General features: G+C 44.6%; 2 protein-coding genes across 4 annotated transcripts in view; both read left to right on the forward strand.

Moving 5' to 3' along the window:
- Positions 1-748: 748 nt before the first annotated feature.
- The window catches only part of MRPS6 (mitochondrial ribosomal protein S6), a 46,654-nt gene continuing 24,713 nt past the window's right edge, over positions 749-22,689 (forward strand). The window contains exon 1 of the mRNA XM_032181956.1: positions 749-994. Within this exon, the coding sequence (XP_032037847.1) occupies positions 950-994 (45 nt within the window). The 5' untranslated portion in view covers positions 749-949. The remainder of the gene's footprint in view (positions 995-22,689) is intronic.
- Positions 935-17,304, forward strand: SLC5A3 (solute carrier family 5 member 3). 3 transcript variants are annotated; one of them, XM_032181934.1, is made up of 3 exons: positions 935-994; positions 10,321-10,454; positions 14,267-17,304. In XM_032181934.1, exon 3 carries the CDS (start codon positions 14,569-14,571, stop codon positions 16,708-16,710), a length of 2,142 nt encoding a protein of 713 aa, XP_032037825.1. In that variant the 5' UTR covers positions 935-994; positions 10,321-10,454; positions 14,267-14,568; the 3' UTR covers positions 16,711-17,304. The 3 variants fall into 3 exon arrangements, with proteins under 3 accessions (XP_032037825.1, XP_032037816.1, XP_032037833.1); XM_032181925.1 differs by lacking the exon at positions 10,321-10,454; XM_032181942.1 differs by lacking the exons at positions 935-994; positions 10,321-10,454 and adding an exon at positions 13,808-13,865.

A 22,689-nucleotide genomic window follows, 5' to 3' on the forward strand; every position in this document is an offset into this window, starting at 1 on the left:
GGCAGCATGGTCAGGGCTGGGAGCTGGTGTGTGGTGACCCTCCACTGGGGTCGCCTCACCACTGTACCTCAGCCTAGGTGTCCCTCAGGCACCTACACACAACCACGTGCTGCACTGAGATAAAAAAAAGAAGGAAAAAAGGACAAAAAAAAGAAAAAAAAAATTAAGAAAACATTCACTGGGAGTGACCCCAACTCTGTGGGCACCAGGACGCCTCCACTCAAGGGCAGCCAGCTTCCCGTGAGGGAGCAGGGCGGCCACGCCGCCGCCCTCAGAAGCTTCTGGAAGGGCACCTGGGGCACCCACCCGCGGGCCCCCCTCGCCGTGCCCCCCACCCGTGAGCGTGGAGCCGTGGCCGCAGCCTCCCGCCCGTGGGCTGCGAGGCCCCGCCGGGTGCCGAGGGGGGGAGCGAGGGGCGGTCGCAGTGGAAATTTCCACTCCCTGCAGCACCAGCAGGCAGGAAGGCGGGCGCAAGCCCGGAGCCACCGCAGGGGGGGGGGAGGGTGGTGGAAGGAGGCGCGGCTCGGGGGGCTTCGCCATCGTCCCCCCTTGTCCCTCCGCCCCGCTGGGGGCCGCAGGAGGAGGAGGAGGAGGAGGAGGAGGAGGAGGAGGAGGAGGGAGGCAGCGGACCCCGGGCGGGCGTGTGCGGGGCAGCGGCGGAGGCGGCGCCAGCGGCGGGCAGGGGGCGGAGCGGCGGAGGCTGCGCAGCTGCCGGCGCCCTTTAAGCCGCGCCGCCCGCCCGCCCGCCCCGGTGTCTGTGCCGCCGCGGAGCCGCGCGGGCAGGAGCCGCCGTTGGGGACGCGCCTTCCTCTTCCTCCTCCTCCTCATCTTCCTCCCTTCTCCGCGCACCGCCGCCCCTCTTCCTCCCCGCTCGCCCTCCGCATCCCCGCTCCTCCTCCTCTTCATCCTCCTCCTCCTCCTCCTCCTCGCGCCGCCGCCGAGCCCTGCGATGCCCCGCTATGAACTGGCTTTGATCCTGAAAGCCATGCAACGGGTGAGTGGGGGGGGCGGGAGGGGAGGAGGGACGGCGCCTCGCGGACCCCCCCTCAGCGCCCTGCCCCTGCCCCTGCCCCCCCCGGGGGCACCCCCTTGGCCCTTCATTTTCCCTCCCCCCCCCCTTCCCCAGTATTTTGGAGCCGAGCTGCGCAGCCTGCCCCAGCCCCCCGCCTGCGCCTCTCCCTGCCCTCTCTCCCCCTTTTTTTATCTTCCATTTTTCTCATATTTTTCCCCCCCAAAAAGACTTAGTAGCCGTGCACCTAGCAGCACAGCCCCCGCAGGTCTCAAGCCCGAGCACCAGGGTCTTAACCCCCTATACCCCCCCCATAGCCCTCCCCAGCCCCATTGACCCTCGCCCACCCCTCAGTCCCCCCCTTGGGGTGCTGTGGGGTGCTATGGGGTGCTGTAGGGTGCCCATCTGGTGGCCTCCCCAGCCTCCTGGCCTCGCCTCAGCAGAGGCAACACTGCGGGCATCCCCTTGCTGCGGGCAGGAGGCTGCCAGCCCCGCGCCCCTCCGGCCCTCGGAAGCCTCAAAGCATCATTTTTTAAAATATATACGTACATATAGCGTAGTTAGTTCATTTAACGCGCTTATTTTCCGTTGGTAACACCAGTTGAGCCCCGCTGATAGGGCCGGCCGTATCGCCCCTCCGAAGGGCTGCCGGTGGCGGCGCGGCGATAAGCCCGGGGTGACGCGGTGCTGGGCCAGGGGTGTGCGAGTGGACCTGAGCGTAAATATTAATAACACAGAAGCATCTCCATCTAGGTAGGACCCTCTCTCTTTTTTTTTTTTTTTTGGGAAAACAGTAGCTGGTGCTGGTCCTCCGCCAGTCCTTCCGCAGCCTTTTGTTTATCTGCCACCTTCCCGCTTCATGTGCGGTGCTGGGGTGGGAATGTAGCAGCCCTTCTGCTAGCCTGCAGCCCTTCTCATCTCGCCCGGTGTGGACACCCTCGCTCCTGCCTTTAACCTTTGTTTACAGGATCACCTCTCTCCGCAGTAGCATATCAGGAAGCTAAATAGCGTTGCTCTGTTTCCTCCGTAGTTACGGGAGCACGTCTTCATGCTTTACATGTGCTACATATACTAGTACATTTCCATTCATTTTACATGTAGCATCCACATGTCAGGGTTGGCTTTTTTTTTTTTTTCAACTTGGCTTAACTGCAGAAGCTGTAGTAGACTTCTCAGGTGAGTCCCCTAGTGGAGAAATACGGCAACTGGAGCAAATCTGGTGGCATCGCTGCACCACCTCATGGAGCAGCATTCAGCCTGACAAAACACGCTTCTCTTGCTGGGCTTGTGTCACAGGGTGACTTCCATCCCCGTCCCCCCAGTCCACGTGTAAGCCGTAGGTAAGGTGATGAGATGCTTTCTGTATATATGCTGCTCGTGTGGGAGATGCACTGCTCTGTGCATCTAAATGCAGAACAGGGCAGAAGGCATAGCAAATCTGACATACTGAGACACCAATAAACTGACTGCCCTGAAAGAATGCCATAGAGTGCTGTGCTGGTGAAAAGCATCTTTGACTCCAAGTGTTTGAGCACTGAGATGCAGGGATAAGCTTTTAGTTGCAAAATGCTTCTAAGGAGCCACTGATGCACTCAGGATTTAACATCTGCAACCTTTTTCTCTTTGACTCTCTAGTACGCTCTTTCCTAGTAGTAGATGTATCTTAATGTGTCCTTTGTGGTGGTGGTAATGCACCGAGTTTTGGTTCAGGAATACTGCTGTTTCTAACCTGCCTTTGTCATAGTTCTAAAGTCAAGGGAGTTAATCTCTAGATGCTCTTTTTTTTTTTTTTTTTTTTTTTTTTTTTTTTTTTTTTAAAGTATCTTACTACTGTTGCCATTTCTGAGCAGTGAAAACACTTGAAGAAAATTTCTGTATGGGTTCTATGCTACGCAGTGTTGCTGCATCCTGACAAATGATCCTAATGATCCTGTAACAACGCACAACCTGAAGCATAATGCTAACTTTAATTAGTCAAAATACGGAGACCTGAATTCAGTCTGAAATTACACAGCGACTACGTACTTCTTTCCTGTGGAAGCTGGAGTTTTCCTATGCAGTCCTGAATAAATTACGTGGCTTCTTAACGCTAGTGCTCTCTGATACAACGACCCCAGGCAGATGCTCACCACGCTAGCGTGTCGGTCCCTCTGTGCTGTGGCTGCACGCTCTAATACCTCCTTCAGTCTGAGACTGGAGCGAGTGCTGGCTCTTCTCTTGGTGTCTGCGGTATTCTTCCTCATCTGATAGCTCCCCTGCCCTGCAAAAAAAAATAAGCCCCTGCAGCCTGTCTTTCTTACGCTTTTAGCACTGTTGTTAACTCCTGCGGGCTCCCTGGCAGCTTGAGCGCAAACCTTCGCAGAGCTGCAGTCTGGTAGGCTTTCACAGCTCTTTCTTCGGAGGCAAACATCGTGATTCTACGGGGTTTCCCCCGCCCACAATTGTTTTTAATAGTTGCCTTGGCATTTTCATAGATCTAGGCGGAATAACCCCTCCCCCCCCCAGATCATTTTTGTTGCTTTAAACTCCCTTGCTCCCTAGTACTACCTGTGTCTGAGGTGGGTTCAAGTCATTCTTCTCTTGCACGTGGCTTCTGCCGGGACTGGCAGAGTTTGTTGAGCAGCAGCAAGGCTCCTCCGTATCCAGCTAGCCTCGGTGTGGTTGCAGGGCCCTCTGCTAGGACATTGTGACCCTACAGTCCCACCTGATGCTCCTGTGTCCATTTCTTGGCAGATTTCCTCCGTCTCTTCAGCTTTCCTTTTGTTGCCTTAAAAAATGCAGTACCTAAAAGCCTGGGGGGCAAGGGGAAAAACTGAGACTTTTCAGACTTTATCACTGGTTGCCTGCATGTACTTATCTCAAAAGATATGATGACTTTATCAACCATTCTCTGCCCTGTTGTGTAGGTAGTGTATGATCAGGTATTTGACTTGTAGTAAAAATCTTATTTGCAGATTGTTTGTGCACAGAGTTCTCAGTCAGCAAGGACCCTGGTTTGACTCCCAAGAAAAATCTAAATAATAAAAAACCCTAAAAGTGCCCCCCGAAACAAATACCTTAAACAGAGCAAAACCCCACAGCATTTCTTTGTGGCTTCACTGTCTTAGAGAAGCAGCTGCAGGGGGAGGCTTGGATTGTATTGCTGTGTGTTTGAGTACGAGGAGGAGATGCTTTTGGAAAAAGAAGGATGTGAGGCCAGTGAAGTGAAATAAGTGTAACTTATGGTGGAAATAATGAATTTTGCCTATGTCTGTGGCTCTTTACACTCAAAATGCCAGTGACAAATAGCATGAGGAGCTTGGAGAGGTTGATGGCAGGCTTGTTGCTGGTTATCAGTAGCACACAGCCGTGTGTAAAGACACACTGCCAACCTTCCAGAGCTGAAGTCAAAGACTGCAGTTGTGGGGAGGGTAGAGATACGAAGTGAGGACATAGCTGTTCGTGCTCCAAACTTCACTCTCCATAGCCAGAGATGATTTTCTAATTATTTCCAACTTTTTCCCAGGAGAGCAGCTTTCAGCGGGGGGGTTCTGGCAGGACGGGACCGCCAGCAGGAAGGGGCAGTGACCTGCTAGAAAATTTGCAGGAGCTCTCCCTGTGGGGAACAGGTTGTTTTCCAGGCAGGCTTCCTCTTGCTGCCCTCCTGATCCTGCCGAAACTCCCGTGGGAGCCTGGGGAAGGAAGGAAGGAAGGGAAAGGGAAGGAAGAGCTGGAAATGGTTTCCTCGTGCTCTGCTGTTGAGCAGCCTGATAGCCAGGCGGCAATGCGAGGCGCCCTGCTCCGATCCCTGGCCACCAGGGACCCCCCCACTGCTCTCACTGCTGCGTGGCTCATGGAGTTTGGGCGCCTGTCCTCAGCCAGACAGTGCTGCAACCGCAGCTGAAGTGTCTGGGCAGCTTGAAGACTTCCCCTTATAGAAGAGTGAGAACACTGAGAGCGAGAAAGCGTGTTGAGACTTTACAAGCAGCATGGTCTTCACCCGCAGCACATCACGAATCCACAGTATGTACCATAGTCTGAGCACCTTGTTTCAGCAAAGCCCTGGGCTGGGGGACCCTCTGTGCCCCGCTGCAACACGATGGTAAACCTGGGCTCTCAGTCTGGCTAGCAGGTTCACATGGCGTGGCTGGTATTCAGCACCTCTTTGTTGCCTTCTGAGCAGGTTGCCTCATTTCAGAAATGCCCTAGCTGCCTTGGAGATCGTTCAGCTATTTTGAGAAAGCCAAAGTAATGGGCAGTAGTGTTGCTTGACATCTTGACTATTACACTTAATTGCTGCGTAGGCAGCAGCAGCAATTGGGCTTTTGATTTCTGCTAGGAGGAGGGTGGGGGACGCGCAGAGGGCAGTAAGCAGGCAGGTACTGTTTTTATTTTCTTGCCTCTTTGGTGAGCCTACCTGTTCTTGCAGCTGAATTACAAGTGCAGTTTTTCCTGCACACTCTTCCTCCCCTTCCTGCACTTGGTTGGGAAGGTCTTGTGTACTGGGGGAGGTGCTGGAAAGAAGGCCAAATAGCTGGAACCAAAAGAGGATTGAAAAGCCACAGGGTCTGTAGTTGACTGTCCTGTAGTCATCAGCCTTTTGTTTCCTGCCCTTAGCGTTTCTGTCAGAATTGCTGGAGTTGACCTGTTGGGGGAATGATACCCTCTTGGCTGACGTTTGCCGTTTTTCTATCTGAAGACCCAAGAATAGCCTGTCTTTTAAGTTTCTGCCAAGTGTGGGATATGTGCCTGGCTTGGATATGGGGGAGGTAGAGGATTATTCTCTTCCACGACGTAGTTTAAACCTTTTTATAGCAGATAGTTGTTAGCGAGATGAATTTGGCAAAGTTGTCCAAAGCGAGTACTAAGCTGATGGCAGGAATAAGATAGCCAAAAGCCTCTTGGTTTAAACAGCCTTCAGCTGATGAACGTGTGTACTGGGATGTCCAGGTTTAACTCTGCACCTCTTGTTCCCGAAGCTTTCAAGCCACGAGCCTGAGTGTTGAGGCAGGACGCTGGGCAGGACCTTGTGCCCGTGCTGGGACAGACAGACTTCGGTGGGATTTGGCTAGCTGCTCGTCAGCAGGCAGAAACGGCGGCTTAAACTTTAAGATAAGAGCTCCCCTCTTTGCCCCTGCTACCTGTCCAAGCTGTGCTGTTCTCTTTTGGCTCTGCATCTCTTCGTTTGCTCACTGTGTGTGTATATGGATATACGTACACACAGCACATATGATCAGGGAAGCGCTTGTAAAATGAATGAAGGAGAACCTGTTGTGGTGATAAAATCATGCCATTGCTCTTTGTTGTTGTAAAAACCCTTGAGTGACTCTTAAAGATGTCCATTACGTCAGTTAGACTCACCTGCTAAATTAGCTCAAGTCTGAATGTATTTATACACTTGCTTTCTTCTCTATAGTTTGTAACAATGAAAGTTCTTGCTGTCTTACCAATTCTTTCAGGATCTCATTTCTCAAAGTCCCTTGTTCCAGAGCCGTAATGCTGGTGGTTTCCACCAGAAACTTGCTTTTGGGGGTTGTTGTCTATTGATCAAGTCACTTGTCTTGTTTTTGTCAGACTCCAACCAGAGCAGGCTGTCAATTTTTTTTGTGCCACAGCTGCTCAGAGCTCCTCCGCTACAAATCTCTGGTAGTGTAAATGTTGATTATGTGCAAACAGTTGTCTGATAGTGCTGCTTGTATCAGCCTCTGTGCTGTTTAACTGAGAGCGTAAAGAACCACCAGGTTATTCCCTTCCAAGCTGCCTACCTGCTGGACCAGCAGGGCTGGCTCTGGTGTGCGTCCTGCAGAAGAGGCAAGAAAGAGGTGAAAGGGGGATTCAAGGAGGGGGAGGACAGACGGGTGAAATATACCTAGTCGTGTAGAAGAGGGACAGAAAAAAATGAGAAGTGTAAATTCAGAAAGCAGAGCAAGGTTTTTTGCAAGCTAAGGACCTGTGCCGTGGGAACACCAGCTCAAATACTGGCGCTGGAAATGAGAGACTACAGAAATGTAGGCTCCCGGTGCAGAGAGGGAACAGAAACAAGCACAGGGCAGCAGATGGCATAGAGTGTCATCAACCCTGGAAATGTGAATGGGAGGAACTACACATGAACTGCTGTTCTGCTATTTCTTGCCTTTTTAAAATCATTTTGTCCTGCTTTGTCCTGTTTTTGTAGTCTTTGTACTTCAGTTACACAAATGTTTAAGGAATAATAAGTAAAAGCAGAGGTACATGCAGAGCATGGATGGAGGGGGGGAATGTGTTCAATAAAGCTCTTGTGTTGACACTCTTTTAAAACAAATTGGGTAGCTTTCACTGTAGGTAATTACAAAGAATAGTACTAGTTGTTCTTTAATCAAGATAATTTCACTTATGCCTCATTTTGGTGTCTTGAAATGCCTTAGCAGGATCAGGAATCTGGCAAGACCATCAGCAGACTAAGAAGCGTGGTGGAAGGCCTCAAACTTGAACTCTAGGATTATATATGCCCCAAAAAACTTCGGTCTCACCTATCAATTAAACTTGTGATGCTTCATGTTGTTGGAAAGATGGTGGGCAACCATAAATGTGATAGGAATATGGCAAAGTCCTGAATAAGCTTAATGAGGGTGTGTTTTGTGTGTTTCTCTTTAGTCTGGGAAATTCTGGGAAGAATTGCTTCCTCTTCTGCCCAGTTGCATGGTGACTCTCACTTCCAGTGCTCCTTTCTCTTTCTTCAAGTAGGTTCTGAAGTCCCTACGCTCCTAGTCAAAATCCTCTTCAGATGGGGTGAACCAACACATTTTTCTATCTGAATTATGTCAATTATTTTAGTTATTGGTGAGTGCTGGTAGTAACCACCAACTGGATTGCGTCTTTGTGCCTTGCAGCTAAAGAAAATGATCATCTTGAGCAGTGGTAGAGAGATGCATTTGCTTTCTGATGGTGTGCTTCTTACAGGATGGTAACATCTGTCCTACTCCCCTGATTATGTGTTCCCAAGTCCTCTGTGGAAGTCAAATACTTGCATCCATTCTCTTGTTTTTGGTCTTAATCACTAACTACTTCATTAAACTGATTTATCCACAGATAAGTAGTGCCTGCCAGTGGAAATGTTGGCGCCTCTGAACGTCGAATAGGCCACCACAAGAAGGAATTTGAGTTTTCAGGCTCAGTGTTCCTCCACAGCTGCCAACATAGTATATCAGCTGACATCTTTACAAACTTACCTGGCATGGCAAATTCTGCCTGATGCCAGAACCTTCTCCCTTTTGCCATCTCCTGGAGGAGGCACCCCTCCGCACCCCAGTAAGAATGGCTTGCTGTCCCTCTGTCCCCTGTTGTGCTCTTTACCTAGTTACTGTTGACCACGTGCATTCTCTGTACCCTCCTTCCTCTTTTGCTTCCAGTTCCTGTGTAGGAGGAAGAAGGTCACGTGTCTATCTGGAATTGCAAAGGAAAGCATGGTTTTCTTGCTGAGGGAAGGAGCTGCCTGCTCATAGTGGCAGCCCAGCTGTGGGCATCTGAGCCTCGTGTCCATCTGCTGGAGTTCTGGTGAAGGCATGAACGATTCTGCTCATGTGCCAGAGAAGCGTGGTCCAGTCCCTCAGCGGTGCTGAGCAGCTGTACTTTCTACTCTCCTCAGGAACTGATAATATCTGTCACCTGTGTAAACATCAGCCAGCTCTTTCTTCCGATAAGCAGAAGAGGAAGTCCCTACCTATGTGTTTTCATTGAACTAGTAGTCAGTTTAACTTAAGCTGATGGACTAGTCTTCCTTAAGACCCGAGTTAGCAGATTATGGTATGCCTAGATAGGCATGGAGCAAATGGTCTTTCTCTCTGGTAGCCCTCTGTTTTAATAAAAAGGAAATTTCTGCTTCCCTTCTTCTGTCCTTGCCTTCCTCCCTGTAACTGTGTGGAGTTCTGAGGAGAACGGTACAAACAAATAATCTGTTACTCCTGGCACAGTGCTGGGGATTTATGAGGAAAGAAGCCATCCGAATGTGAAAGCCACAGGCAGTGGCATGAAGTGGCTTGCTGAGGCACTGCTAGTGATGTAGGTTCCAGAAAATAAACCATCTTCCTCTTGCTTTGTCATTCTTTAGTAGCCTTGGAGCTTCTGCTGTGCTGGGAAGTGCTGCGTAAGCACTACAGTAAAGCTGCATCCTCTTCTGCTCATTTTTTTTCCCCCCTTAATTTGTGACTTGGTGGGGGAATGAAAGAGTTATATGCTTTGAGGACAGGAGGTTGGGAGATAAATATTATATACATGCATATATATAATATATATTTATTTATATTATATTTTTAAATAATAATAATAAAAAAACAACCTTGATCTACTGTGCTAATGCTGTCAGTCATACTGGCCTTCAGCTTCAGCTGGCCTCACGATACTCTAGTTATGACTTCTGTAAGAGACCACAGTAGCATTTCCTTCCTCACGGGCAAGTGTAGCACACCTCTGTGAAGATGCATTTCTCTGTTTCTTCTGCTGAACTGCGTGCTGTGAGTTACTTACTTCTCTCACGTTTCCTTCAGCAGTCCTTTAGAAAAGAATGTATTATGGAGCAAGCTGCTGCTTCTGATGCTGCTGTAGAATGATGAAGAACAGCATTGGAGTGATTCCTGAGACCCCAGCCATAAAAGCGTGTTACATGTTTGTAGTAACTCCTTTGAGTGGCCGACTTGACTTGAACTTTGCACCTTAAATCAGGCTTTTATGGTGGCAGCAATTTACACAGGTGCTACAGAGGCACCTGTGTTCTCCAAGGTGGCAGAAGTGTTAACGTAGGCTCTGCAGCCCCGAACTGGAACTATGTGGCAGACAGGCTGAGCCAGGCAGCTGCCCTGGTTAACTGTAAGGATGTACTCCTCCACTCCAGCATGTTGAGCTGCTGGAAATGATGTTGCAGGCTTTATCTGGTTTATTAGATGCTACAAGTCCACTGCTGCCTCTGAGGTTTGCCTTCTTCCTGTGATGTACCTATGTCTGTCTCGGGTGCGATCTCGCCTGTCCCATCTGACCCAGTCATTTTTGAGGGCAAGTCCTGAAACTCAGTTCCTGGACGTTTAGGGTTGTGTTGAGCAGCCCCTGCTTTCTCAAGGTCATACATTAAGAAGGCTACATTAAGAATAAGCTGATACATATCAATTTTTGATGAAGAACATTTTGTTCTCCTTTTTTTTTTTTTTTTTTTTTTTTGTATTCTAGAGTGCTGTAATAAAATGTAATACATGGAATATAGGTTTCTTTTTTTTTTTCTTTTTCCTGAGAGATAGGCTGCCTCAGACAACCTTGTGTTTACTATGGAGCATTGAACAGGTAGGAACTTACTTGCGTTTCTGTAGCAGGTAGCCTGCAGTTTGAAAAGGACAGACAACACGCTCGAGGGGTTGAATGTTGTACAGGCCTGCTCAAGGTGTGAAATCGCGGAGAGATCAGGTGTTGAGCCTGGCAGTCTGGGTACGTTCTGCTTATGCAGGTGAGTTGTGCAATGGGTGAAATGCTGCTAGAATGAGTTACCATACCCCTGGTTGAAAAAGTGAGAATGAAGAAATGCTATTTCTGAAAAAAGACCCTCAAAACTGCTCTGTAGCCTATAAACAAAGTTAAGTATATGCTTCATTTACTAACAAGTGAGAGTGGAGGCTACTCCGTGTGATACATGGCTCTCTGTATCCTCAGGTTAACCCTTACAGCTTTGGTCATTGAGACCATCTCTTTAGCTGCAAGAGGAAAGGGAAATAAACTGGGAAACTTCCCATCTGCAAAGAAGAGAAATAGACTAAGCACAAACCAAATGGTTGCTTCAGGGCTAGAGCAGTTTGATTCTGGCATATTTAAAGGCCCATCTTATTAGAAAAGCACTGTGGAGAAAGTTTTCCTTTAAAGCAATCATATGAATTTCTCCTAAAAATCCCACCCTCAATCTGCTTCACATTATCTAGTATCTCTTGAGGGAATTGAGACTTTTCTTCTCTTATAGCATGGGCTGCCTGTTGGAGAGAGATGAGCATTGTTTCACCAGAGTTGTAGCCTTCTATCTTCACACAAGAGGGAAAAACATTGTTTTGCGTCTTTGATACGATCCAGCCAGAAAACAGCTCTAGGGAAAAAATTCACAGTCCTTGGCAGCGATGCTGTCTTTCTGTCTTTTTTTTTTTTTCTGTCAGTGCCACAATGTATGCTGCTCTAATAACTGGAGATTAAACTCGCATGGGGCGTCTCAAAAGTCCTTCTCAAGACTTGAGGTCATAACTTGCTGAAAGTTCAGAGGGACGAGTCTCATTTTTGTAATGAAAAAAAAGTTCCAGGGTTATTTTAGAATTAGGTCTAATAAGAAACTGGTACAAGAGGCTACTTTAGTGCAGTAATTTAGTGACAGTGCAGCAAATTTGTAGCGGCTACTGAAAACTTTCCACCTTCCTCCTAGAGCAAGCTGAACCCTGCAGATTTCAGATGTTGATTACAAAGGTGATGGTACAAAGCCTCTGTAGACTGCTTGTTTAAAATGCATGATTTGGCTGTACCTTCCAGTGGAAAATAATCAAGAAACTTCACGTATTGTTTATTTTGGTTAGGACTAGCCCATAGTAGTTGGCAAGTATCCTAATTGAGAAATGTCACAACTTATTCAAGGGCAGCTGCATCTTCTACTTACACATTTTGCAGAGGGATTGAATGTGCCTGTAAGTAGCCATACCGTGAGCTGGGTACCTCTTCTGTCAGGTAGATGTAGTTTCATTGAATATTGTCATGATTTATATATGTCACAGTATAGCATAGTTCTGCAAGGTCATTGATTAACCTACAGGGAAAATGTTGGAAAGTGAACTAAAGTTCAAGTCCAACATTTTTTCAGCAAAAGAGCAGGACGGTAGAAGAGGGAGAGTGTAACTACTTACAATTTCTTTATCTTGCCCATTATTCGGACTCTCTGTGTAGTAGTTTTTCTTCTTTTCCACCATGTGTCAGTTACCTCTTCTTCCACTTCCCTTAAAATGCTTGCATTGTTGGCATAAATGTTAGAATGTGGTTGCACTTGAAAACTTAGGGAAATGTAGCAAAAGAAGCAACACTATTGAAGTGTTACCTGGAAGTGCTTAAGAGCAAGAATAGCATGCAACACTTGCATCTGATGGCACCACACCATCCGCAGTGTCTAGAATTTTATGTTGGGTTAAACTAAACCGTGGAGTAGACCACTTAACTTCTGCTGCAGTTGTGGGTGGGGATAAATACGAATTCTTCTATGGAAGAATTTAAAATACATCTGTGGCTTGAGGCTTATGAGCACGATAAATTTAGCACACTACTGTAATCAGTCCATTTTGTGCCATGTCTCCATAGTCTCTCATTATTGGCTATAGCTCCCGCAGAATGAATATCTGTATTCTCATGTGGGTTTGTGGTGGTGGTGGGGAACCCTTATTATCTCGTTCTGATTCTGAGCTACTGTTGAAAAACAGCCAGCTCATACAAGTAACATGATTGTGAATTTCTCCTTAAGGCTGAAGCTGTGGTTTGCTGTAAGCTTTTTTTAAAAATGCATCTGCCTTAATGAGAAGTGCGCATTCCTATGTCAGCACCTCCACTGCCATCATGAAGTAAGGCAGAGGGTGTGTGCACACATGTTTTTCCACCTGAACTACAGCTTATTATGGTCTATTTGAGAACGTGTAATGTTTTTATTTACTTCTAAATTTTTAACAAAGTGAATATACTACAGGGGTGCTGAACAGGAAACCGCCCATATACTGGTATGTTATCTAGGTGCTTGTATTAATCAGAGATGAATTCAAGGGGAAACGTGAGCTTCAGTGATTCTGCAAATGAGATGGAAGGGGGAGTACCTAAAAGCGATGCTTATAGGACTTAGAAGGCTTATAGACATTATGGTCAGAACAGCAGTTGGTGATCTGTGTACCTACCTTTGTTAATGTGCAGGAAAGAGGAATGGGGTCAGACCCTGTTCTGAATAAGCTTGAATACCAAGGCTGTGCCTATTAGGTAATGGGACCAGAAAAACCTCATGTTCAGCCCTTTGTAAACCCATTAAATGGTTTTGGATGGGCATAGGTGAATATTTTCCAATGTAGAAATAGGAGATAGGAGCATCCTTTCTCCATGGGAGAGACAGGAATCCTAATGCAGCTCTTTAATCCCCTCATCCTTTCCCACTGTCTTGGTTATCTGCCTGTAACCCTTTTTATTATCCCCTTCCCTCCACTTTGAGTGCTGCAATCCTTGTTGTTTAAATAAGTTCCCGTGTTCACTGACATGCTTTGGTGGAATGGGGTATGACTGGGGGGCTCAGGAATAGAACAACAGGGTATGCTTGGCTTCCAGGATTTCTGCCCCTGAGGTTAATGGGATCCTCTTCATGCTTGGGTGCAAAGGGGTGGTGCTGGGAACAGCACTTTCTGACATCCTAGCAACTGGAAGCTGCCAAAATCCACCCGGTTCTTCCTCCTGGTGCCTAGAGTGCTCCCAGAGGATCCCAAAACCACATGGGTGCAGGTATAAAAAGGCATGTGGAAGACAGAAATACCCTAAAGTTGGATGTCAGGCATAGTTTTGCTTTTGTCATCTGGCTGAATGGGACTTTCTTCACCCTGTGTGTGTGTGTGGTATGTGTGAAGAGCTTTCAGAATAAAATGTAACCCTGTTGTGATAATCTGTACCCCAGACAGGTGCAAACTTGCTTAAAGCCTGCAGAATAACCTTGATTCTCCAGGGGATCTTAAATGTATGTTGTTTTTTGACAGCATTATGTCCTCACTTTCCTAGTTCTAGCAGCCAGCTGGTGTCTCCAGTGCATGCATGTTACATCAGGATCTATCAGGATTTGTGGGGTGAAGTGCTAGAGAAATGCAGGAAATGACTAGCCAGGGTAAAGTTCCTTTGTGTTTTCTCTTTTTCCTAAGATTGTCTGCAAGGGGAAGGCCTTTTTAGTGGCTTGAGAAATAGACTTGAGAGACTGTAAAGTAATGAAATAATAAAAATGCATTTGTGTTTCTTGCCTTGTTCTGGGGAATTTGGGTCACTTAATAGTCCGGAATTGCCGCGCCTCTTAAGGTACTTGTTAAAGTTGACTTATAAAAGGAATTACGTCTTAGTTTTACAAGTATTTAATGTATGTGTGTTATGGATTGCATAAATGCAGCAGGAAATATAAGGGGGAAAAATCTGTGGTGTTCAGTGATTGTTTTGCTAGACTTCAAATTTTTTCTCATTACTTCATGAAATTCTTCTCTAATTCAATCTTTGTCTTTTGTCTTTGCTGCCTTGCAGGGTTGGTACAGTAGGCCTCACTAAACTTAGCTGCAACTAAGAATTTCTCCTACATCAACTGAGTTAAGGCTGATGCTCTTGTGGAATGTGGATTAAAAGTGCGTGCTAAGTTCCAAATTTCCATTTGAGAAGCGGAGAAAGTAAATGTACCACAACCACCAGCATCAGGACAGCAAACCAAGGGACAAAGAATTTGATCCGCAGTGTTGATATATGTTAACTGGTTCACGTGTTGCTTAAGAGACGTTTGCTGGGGGGCGAGAAGTGGACGTCAGCTGTGCGAAGTCATTTTGTTTACAAAAATGAGGGCTTCTTTGGAAACAGCAGACATTGCCATTGTGGCTCTGTACTTCGTGCTTGTAATGTGCATAGGTTTTTTTGCCATGTGGAAATACAATCGAAGCACCGTAAGTGGCTACTTCTTGGCAGGGCGTTCTATGACCTGGGTAGCTATCGGTGCATCTTTGTTTGTGAGCAATATTGGAAGTGAACATTTCATTGGGCTCGCAGGATCTGGAGCGGCGAGTGGATTTGCAGTAGGTGCATGGGAATTCAACGCCTTAATGCTTTTGCAGCTTTTAGGATGGGTCTTCGTCCCCGTCTACATCCGGTCAGGAGTGTACACCATGCCTGAATACTTGTCCAAGCGTTTTGGAGGGCATAGAATTCAAATCTATTTTGCAGCGTTGTCTCTCATTCTTTATATCTTCACCAAACTTTCAGTTGACTTGTATTCAGGGGCACTTTTTATCCAAGAATCGCTAGGTTGGAACCTCTATTTGTCAGTAATCCTCCTTATTGGAATGACTGCGCTGTTGACTGTGACTGGAGGTCTTGTGGCTGTCATCTACACAGACACCCTTCAAGCTCTGCTTATGATTATCGGTGCCCTCACACTTATGATCATAAGTATTCTGGAGGTTGGTGGGTTTGAAGAAGTTAAAAGAAGGTACATGTTAGCATCACCAAATATCACGTCTATCTTGTTAACCTACAACATTTCCACTACCGATTCCTGCAATGTGGACCCAAAGCCTGACGCTCTTAAAATGTTGCGTGAGCCAACAGACGAAGATATTCCCTGGCCTGGATTTCTGTTGGGACAGACCCCAGCTTCTGTCTGGTACTGGTGTGCTGACCAAGTCATAGTTCAGAGAGTTTTAGCTGCAAAAAACATTGCTCATGCCAAAGGATCCACCCTGATGGCAGGCTTCTTAAAGCTGCTGCCGATGTTTATTATAGTTGTCCCAGGGATGATTTCACGAATACTGTTTGCAGATGATATCGCCTGCATTAATCCAGAACACTGCTTTCAAGTCTGCGGGAGCAGAGCTGGATGCTCTAACATTGCCTACCCACGGTTGGTGATGAAACTTGTGCCAGTTGGTCTGCGGGGACTGATGATGGCTGTGATGATTGCTGCACTGATGAGTGACTTGGACTCTATATTCAACAGTGCCAGCACCATATTCACGCTTGACGTCTACAAACTCATTCGGAAGAGCGCGACGTCTAGAGAACTGATGATTGTAGGAAGAGTCTTTGTGGCGTTCATGGTAGTTATAAGCATTGCCTGGGTCCCGATAATTGTAGAAATGCAAGGCGGTCAGATGTACCTTTATATTCAAGAGGTAGCAGACTATCTGACCCCACCGGTGGCTGCTCTGTTTCTTATGGGTATATTTTGGAAGCGTTGCAATGAACAGGGGGCGTTCTATGGTGGAATGGCTGGGTTTGTCCTCGGAGCCATACGGTTGGTACTGGCGTTCATCTATCGCGCTCCGGAGTGTAACCAGCCGGATACTAGGCCAAGCTTTATCAAAAACATCCATTACATGTATGTCGCTACAGCCCTGTTCTGGATCACTGGGATTGTGACCTTTATAGTAAGCCTGCTTACGCCTCCGCCTACGAAGGAACAGGTTCGGACAACCACTTTCTGGGCCGTGAGAAACAGGAATGTGAAAGAGCATACTGCAAAGGGGGAGCTGTACAAAGTGCAAGAAAAGAACATCTTGAGGTGCAATGAAAACGCTAATCATATCATTCCAAACGGCAAATCTGAAGAAAACATTAAAAATATTAAGCCTGAGGATATCAATCTTCTGGTCACTTGCAGAGATGACAGCAACCCGGTGATTTCTGTAAGTCACTCTGAAGTCGAGACACCAGTTGATTGCTATTCGAACGGACAAGCAGCTTTGATGGGTGAGAAAAAGCGCGAGGAAGAAACTGATGATAGAGAGAGACATTTGAAATTCATAGATTGGTTCTGTGGCTTTAAAAGTAAAAACATGAACAAGAGAGCTGTTCGGGAGATTGAGGAAGAGACTGTTTGTTTACAAATGCTGGAAGAGACTCCAAAAGTTAAGCTATTACTAAATACTGGACTGGTCTGTGTCTGTTCGCTTGGAATATTCATGTTTGTCTATTTCTCTTTGTGAGTGAATAGTGAACTTTTAAGGGTATGGCTAAACATACAGAAGTTGATACAGGTCTCTGGAGATTTTTTTATTTTTTTTCCAAATAACATAACCGCAACCCAGGCATTGTTTACGCTATAATTGTAAAATCAACTCAACTTTAGCCTATTTAGAGACCATTTGAGACATGTTGTCCTATCTCTGCTGAAGGCAGAATGTGTTGTGTGGTGTCTTTCCCTTTTCCCCTTTGTCTTTTTTCTTCTCTTTTCTTTTCCCCATTTGCAGTATTAACCTTTTCTTTTTCCACAAATACGTGTATAAATATACCAAAGGCAGGCAGGTGGCTGTGTTTGAAGTCAGGCAGCTCTAGAGTTCAGTCAACATGAAGGTGAAGATAACAAGAAGTAATCGTTTACCTACGTGTAAAATCTGAAACGATTAAAGCTGTGTTGAAAGATTTTCAATGTAAGGCTGTGATACACATTATTGTATAGTTGTTCTTTGTAACGTAACTGTGTTACCTTGGCCAACTTAATACATATGAATTTCGCTCACTGCTTCTAGGTGTTTCAGTTTCTCAGTTTTCTTATGGCAACAACAGGATGATATTTTTTCTCATCTTGTAGTATTTAAAATGTGATACCTATCAATAGCTTTCTGTCATTTTTCCCTGCAAGGAAATGTCTTTTCTTTTTAATTCACTGTTAATTTCATTACTGAAAAATTGGTATATCTGAAAACAAAAACACCCTGAAGATTACAAACCCTCAATGGGGGGAGGAGGGAAGGAATTCTCTTTATTGGACACTTGTAGTATGCTGAAAGATTATATACTCAACCTTGTCTGTCCCAAACCTTTAGCCTTGTGTTGTCATTGACATAATTAGGGTTAGCCTCTTTGTAGAGAGAAGCCTCCACGTAGGTTCTACCACATGGGAGAAAGAGAAACGGGAAGCTTGCATGTCTTCAGTTTGGTAAACACACCAAAAAATAACCATCTTCCTCTGTGACGTATGTCTAAAAGGGAATATGCCGCAGCCCTACCACTGCTGGATCTGTAAGGGGACAAAAAGAAGGGGGAAGGGAGGAGGAGGGGGCTGGGGAAAGGGGTGGAAGTGGTCCTTAGTTTCTAGAGTCCTTTTACCTAATGCCTTACCCTACTTCTCCTTTTGCTCCCAGACCTTTTTTAAGGAATGAGTCCTGAGGCATTCTTTGTCAGGAGATGAGGAGTGACTGCAGTAGTCATCTGTGCTGGCATTTGAGGATTCCTCAAAAAAAAAAAAACAAAAAACACAACCCCAAAACCTGAACCTTTTCCTGGGCAGTCACAGGTGGTTAGTAGGTGTTGAGGCAGTCAGGGTCTCTCCTCCCAGAGGACGGTGACGAAACCCTCTAGTTCTGTGGGGTACATGTGCTGGCGGGTCCATGGGCTCCAGCAGACCAAAAGGCAGCAGAGGGGGGGTTTTGGCCATTGCCCCCTCAGTAAAACAGGAGGACCTGTCCCCAGCCTGGATGCTTTTGCCCTTACTGGAAACCAGCAGTGCTCGGCTTGGTGGCCATCACTTAGCCAGGCCACGGCCTGGTTACGTGCATAGTCACAGGCTGGACGAAGTCAGGGCTGGGTGTCGGGCACTGAGGCCTGCTGACAGAGAGTGGCCGTACACCTTCGAGCTGCCTTACCCCACAGAACTGCCTCCAAAATTAATTTCTGCAGCTGTCTTTGCTCCTGAGCTTGTCTGGGGAATTGTATGGGAGAGCAGTAACTGGCCAGGCCAAAGACAGCCCAAGGGACCATGCTGACTGTGTAACGGTGTAGATTCAAGGGTCCAGAAACGTCTCCTCGGCACAGTCTAATTTCTTAATGTAAACTTAAGAAGTTCTGTAGAGATGAAATTTGAGTTAATCTTGCCATTGACTGCTAGAGAAAGTTTGCTTTCCATTAGAGTGGTCCCAGAAGCTGCAGGCTGTCTAAAGAGCTTATAGTAGTATGACATATATAATGCATATTTTCAGATAAACTGATCGATGTCTAGTTGTGTGGGGGATTTTTTTGTTTTGTTTTGAAATCAGTTGAATCCTATTAGTTCTGAGCCTTTAATTGGAGGATGTGATGTCTAACTTTTGTCCACTTTTAGTTGTTGCCACTGGAAAGTAGAATAACTGGAAATACGGTAATAAGTGTCCGAGCTGTCTTGGTATATATGGAGGAGAGTTACCGTACCTGAGTCTTAACGTTAATACCAGTGCGACAAGACACGTTTTCTTAGTTTGTGTGGCTGCCTTCATTCAGGAAAAAAAAATAAAATCTTTTTTAATAGGACTAGGTGAAGCCCTAGTATGTGAGGTATGTTAATGGAATCTTAATTCATAAGCGGGGGGAACTGGGAAGGATGATATTATATGTAAAGTAAGATACAAAACATAATTAATTGCTTCTATTCAGGATAAAGTAGCCTAGGATGAAACTTTATTGATCACAGTGGAGTGAAAGATAAATTTGGAGGGTAAGGATAAGCCTCAGATCAGCAATATCTCCTTGAAAAGCCTAGGATCTAGAATGTCAGGTTTTACACAAGGAAAGAGACTCAGGTGCCAGGCACTGTCCCGTAACAACTCGGTGTATTTTTCCATCAGTGGCTGGTACTTGGGTTTTTCAGACCAGTCCTCTTGGCTCTAGTACTAACAAATACATTGCCACCTAACCTGTGAAGCCAGGTTAGCTCAGGGACCCTGTTGCTTCATCCTTGCTTATTTTTCCAGGGTGCCTTACGTGGTTATGAAGCTGAAGGCATGGCTTTTATTGCCACCTGAATAGTGGTTTGCTTCTCATGTCTTTTCCCTGGTTGTTTTTCCTCATTTCTTCCCCCAGGCCATTTGCTCTTTAAACAGAGCTCTGTTTAAATAGTTAATGCATAAGATGCATGTATCCTGGGCAGTATAACTACAATCAGATCCATGATGAAATTGATTCTCTGACCATCATATGGAGTCACAATCCTCCCCAAATGTGCAGTGCAACATTTGACTGTTGAATCTGAGACACTCTGCATTCCAGTTAATATATTCCATCTTTTGCTAAACTAACAAGTTGCTGAATTAATCACAGTGATAATTGGCAGGCAGTCAGAATCTTTAAGAAGTATTACTTTGCATCCCCCCACCTTTCAGACTGTTATTGTGAAGAAGCTTTTAAGCAAATTGTTTCTCCAGTGTTTTTTTCTCTTAGTTGAAAGCGTTTCTATGCTACTCTCTGCCTAACGTCGGCCTCTTCAATTGTGTTCTGCTTGTATGTCTTAGAGGTCATAAAACTTGCTAATACTATTTGCTGCATGTAACCACCTAATGAAAACCCTTTATTCAAAAAAATAAATAAAAAATAATAAAAAAAAATAAGGCTTCAAGCAAACTGTTGGTGAGCAAGTACCTCACCTTGAGTTACGGACTACAGTGTAAGAAGCTGCTTGAGGGTTTTTTATAGCGTAAACATGCCTTTGCTAATTTTCTGGTCATGACCTACCTAGAACCCCGGTTAATATGTTTTGGTTCAAGCACCAACTTTCCAGTCTGGTAAAACCACAGAGTGTCTCCCACAATGGACAATCGGTTCCATAAATTTTAATGACTGGCCTCCTCCGAGGTGGGACTGGCTAGCTGTGCAGGGGTAGAGCCAGGAGGACACTTGGCTTCTGTCTCTGCAGCGAGGGGTTTATTTATTGCCTTGAACTTAGAATGACAGTCTTGAAAAAGTTGTTTTGGAATGACACCTTTTTTATTGTTATTCCCCTTAACTTATTTTTCTGTTAAGATATTTTAATCTTCTCCCAGAAAATTGTTAAAGCCTTTTATTTAAATTAAAAAAAAAAGTCAAAAAAAAAAAGAAGGCTTCTTGAGCACTTAATAGTATGTTCTGGGAGACTATTCTTATTTAATTTTTTTTAAATGAATGATTTGAAGCTATTCTCTGCCAAAGGTTTTTTTTTAACTGTTTTGTTTTTGTTTTTCCTGTTAGCTTTTGCTAATACCTGAAAGGAAATGGTGAGAGTTTTGTAAGAAATTAAAATGGCCTTCAGTATACCCTTTTGTATTTTTTTACTTCTCCAAATCTGTGTTTCCCTTTTCACCCTTATCCCAGAAGGGCCAGCATGAGACTTCTGATGCAAGTCATGAAAGTACTGTAACTGAGTAGTGGAAAGGATTTCCCACAAGGTTACAGTGAAGTGGGCAGAGCCGTCAAAGGATCTCTGCATGAACACTTAAAGCAGAAGATGCTTACAACTTTAAAACATACAGCTTTATTTTTTTTATATATATATTTTTTTAAATCCTGAGATAAAGGAGGTGTTGGGAGATGCTCCCTTTCAGAGAACAGGATACGTGGAAGAAGTTGGAGTTGATAAGCTCCAACTCTTTTGAGGAAATCTTTGGATTTAGCATGTATAGCAAAGCAAAAATACTCATCTGTTAATTTGGTATTCTGTATGTTCTGTGCCCTTAAATGTAATTGTTTTTGAAAATAAAACTAACCTTGTTACGTGATGTTAAAAAGCAAACTTGTGTGCAATGTTTTAAATTTTTTTTAAGAAAATGTTTGTATATAATTAAATGGTTTAATGTGCTTTAATTGGCCTAAGGTAAAGAGTAGTCCTAGAATGTAAACATATATAATTAGATTTCTGATTTCACTGTGAGATCTCTGAACTCTCTTGTTTTGCAAAGTGGTTTGTTTTGTTTACAAAACACTTTCTATGATTTCTTTTATGGTGTTGGTTCAAAGGCATTTGCTTCACTTCTGTTCTAATATTGAATTCATGGTATAGTGACATCTGGTGACACTTAGCATTATCAGTTTCACTGTGTAAAGTCAGACACTTTGAGCAAAAATGGTAATGATATGACAATTCTCTGTGTCTATGAATACACGTTTTTAAATGAGGTGGTTATAAAAATAGTTGCTGTGCAAAATGTTAGTAGTCTTCTTCAAGAAGAAAGCAAATTTTCTAATATCACTAGAGCAGTCTCTTCATTCATCTTATTTTTGAAGCACAGTGTCAAAGTGATGCTGCTTTACCTTGTATCTCTATGTTTTTTTTAAATATCTGTGAAGTATTTTTTGTTGCTGTTGTATTTTTCTGCAGATTTTATATAAAATACCAGTTAATGAACTGCCTTTTTTTTAAACTATTCTACTAAGATACATTTCAGACCAAAACCAAATGATATCATATAGCATTTGAAACCTGCCTTTTTTCCTTGTCCCTTGTTTTTTTTTCTTTTTTTTTTTTTCTTTTTTTTTTTTTTTTTAGGTTCTGTTTTGTTTTGAAATAAGCCAAATGGGCATGTAGATAAGATCGCTATAATGGATCCAGGTCTCTCTTTTGGTAAAGTGTTATTTAAAGGTCTATTAAGATCTTATAAGACAATATACTGAAAAAATTATTGTAGTAGGAATATAGTTTTAGAAGTGTTAATGAGATTAATACAGCTTAATTATACTTGTAAGTTGCTACTGTCCATAATGACAAGCTTTTTGTCATAGAAACGATGTATGATAAATTAATTTTGGTCTAGTGTATAGAATTATCATATTGCTATAAATCTTTGAAGTAAATCTGATGCAAATTTTCATAGTTAGCATTGCTGGCCCTGTGTATACTGTTCTTTGTATACTGTATGCATATTATTTTGCCTACTGCATTAGTCTTCAAACTAAAACTCTTGTTAGAGAGTATTTGGATACTTCAGACTGTGTTTCTTGCAGTTTACATTCCTTTACCATGGCATTTTGTCCTGTCTAAAAGTATTGTATGGAAATGTTTAAAACTTCTGTACAAAGTTTCAATAAAAATAGAGGAAAAACCAGAATAGATACTTGTGAAGCTATTTTGCAGAACCTGTACATAATTGTGTCTCACGGATTCTTGCCTGTGATAAGCCTCACATCTACGTGAGAATACCTCCCCCCTTGCAGAAGGGCAAGCCTCTTGAAGCAGGGCTTGGGCA

Source organism: Aythya fuligula, chromosome 1 (assembly GCF_009819795.1).
Source record: "Aythya fuligula isolate bAytFul2 chromosome 1, bAytFul2.pri, whole genome shotgun sequence".
Classification (NCBI taxonomy): Eukaryota; Metazoa; Chordata; class Aves; order Anseriformes; family Anatidae; genus Aythya; species Aythya fuligula.

Coding starts and splice junctions, on each gene's coding strand:
- SLC5A3 (XM_032181934.1), top strand. CDS start 14,569: ATGAGGGCTTCTTTGGAAACAGCAGACATTGCCATTGTGGCTCTGTAC.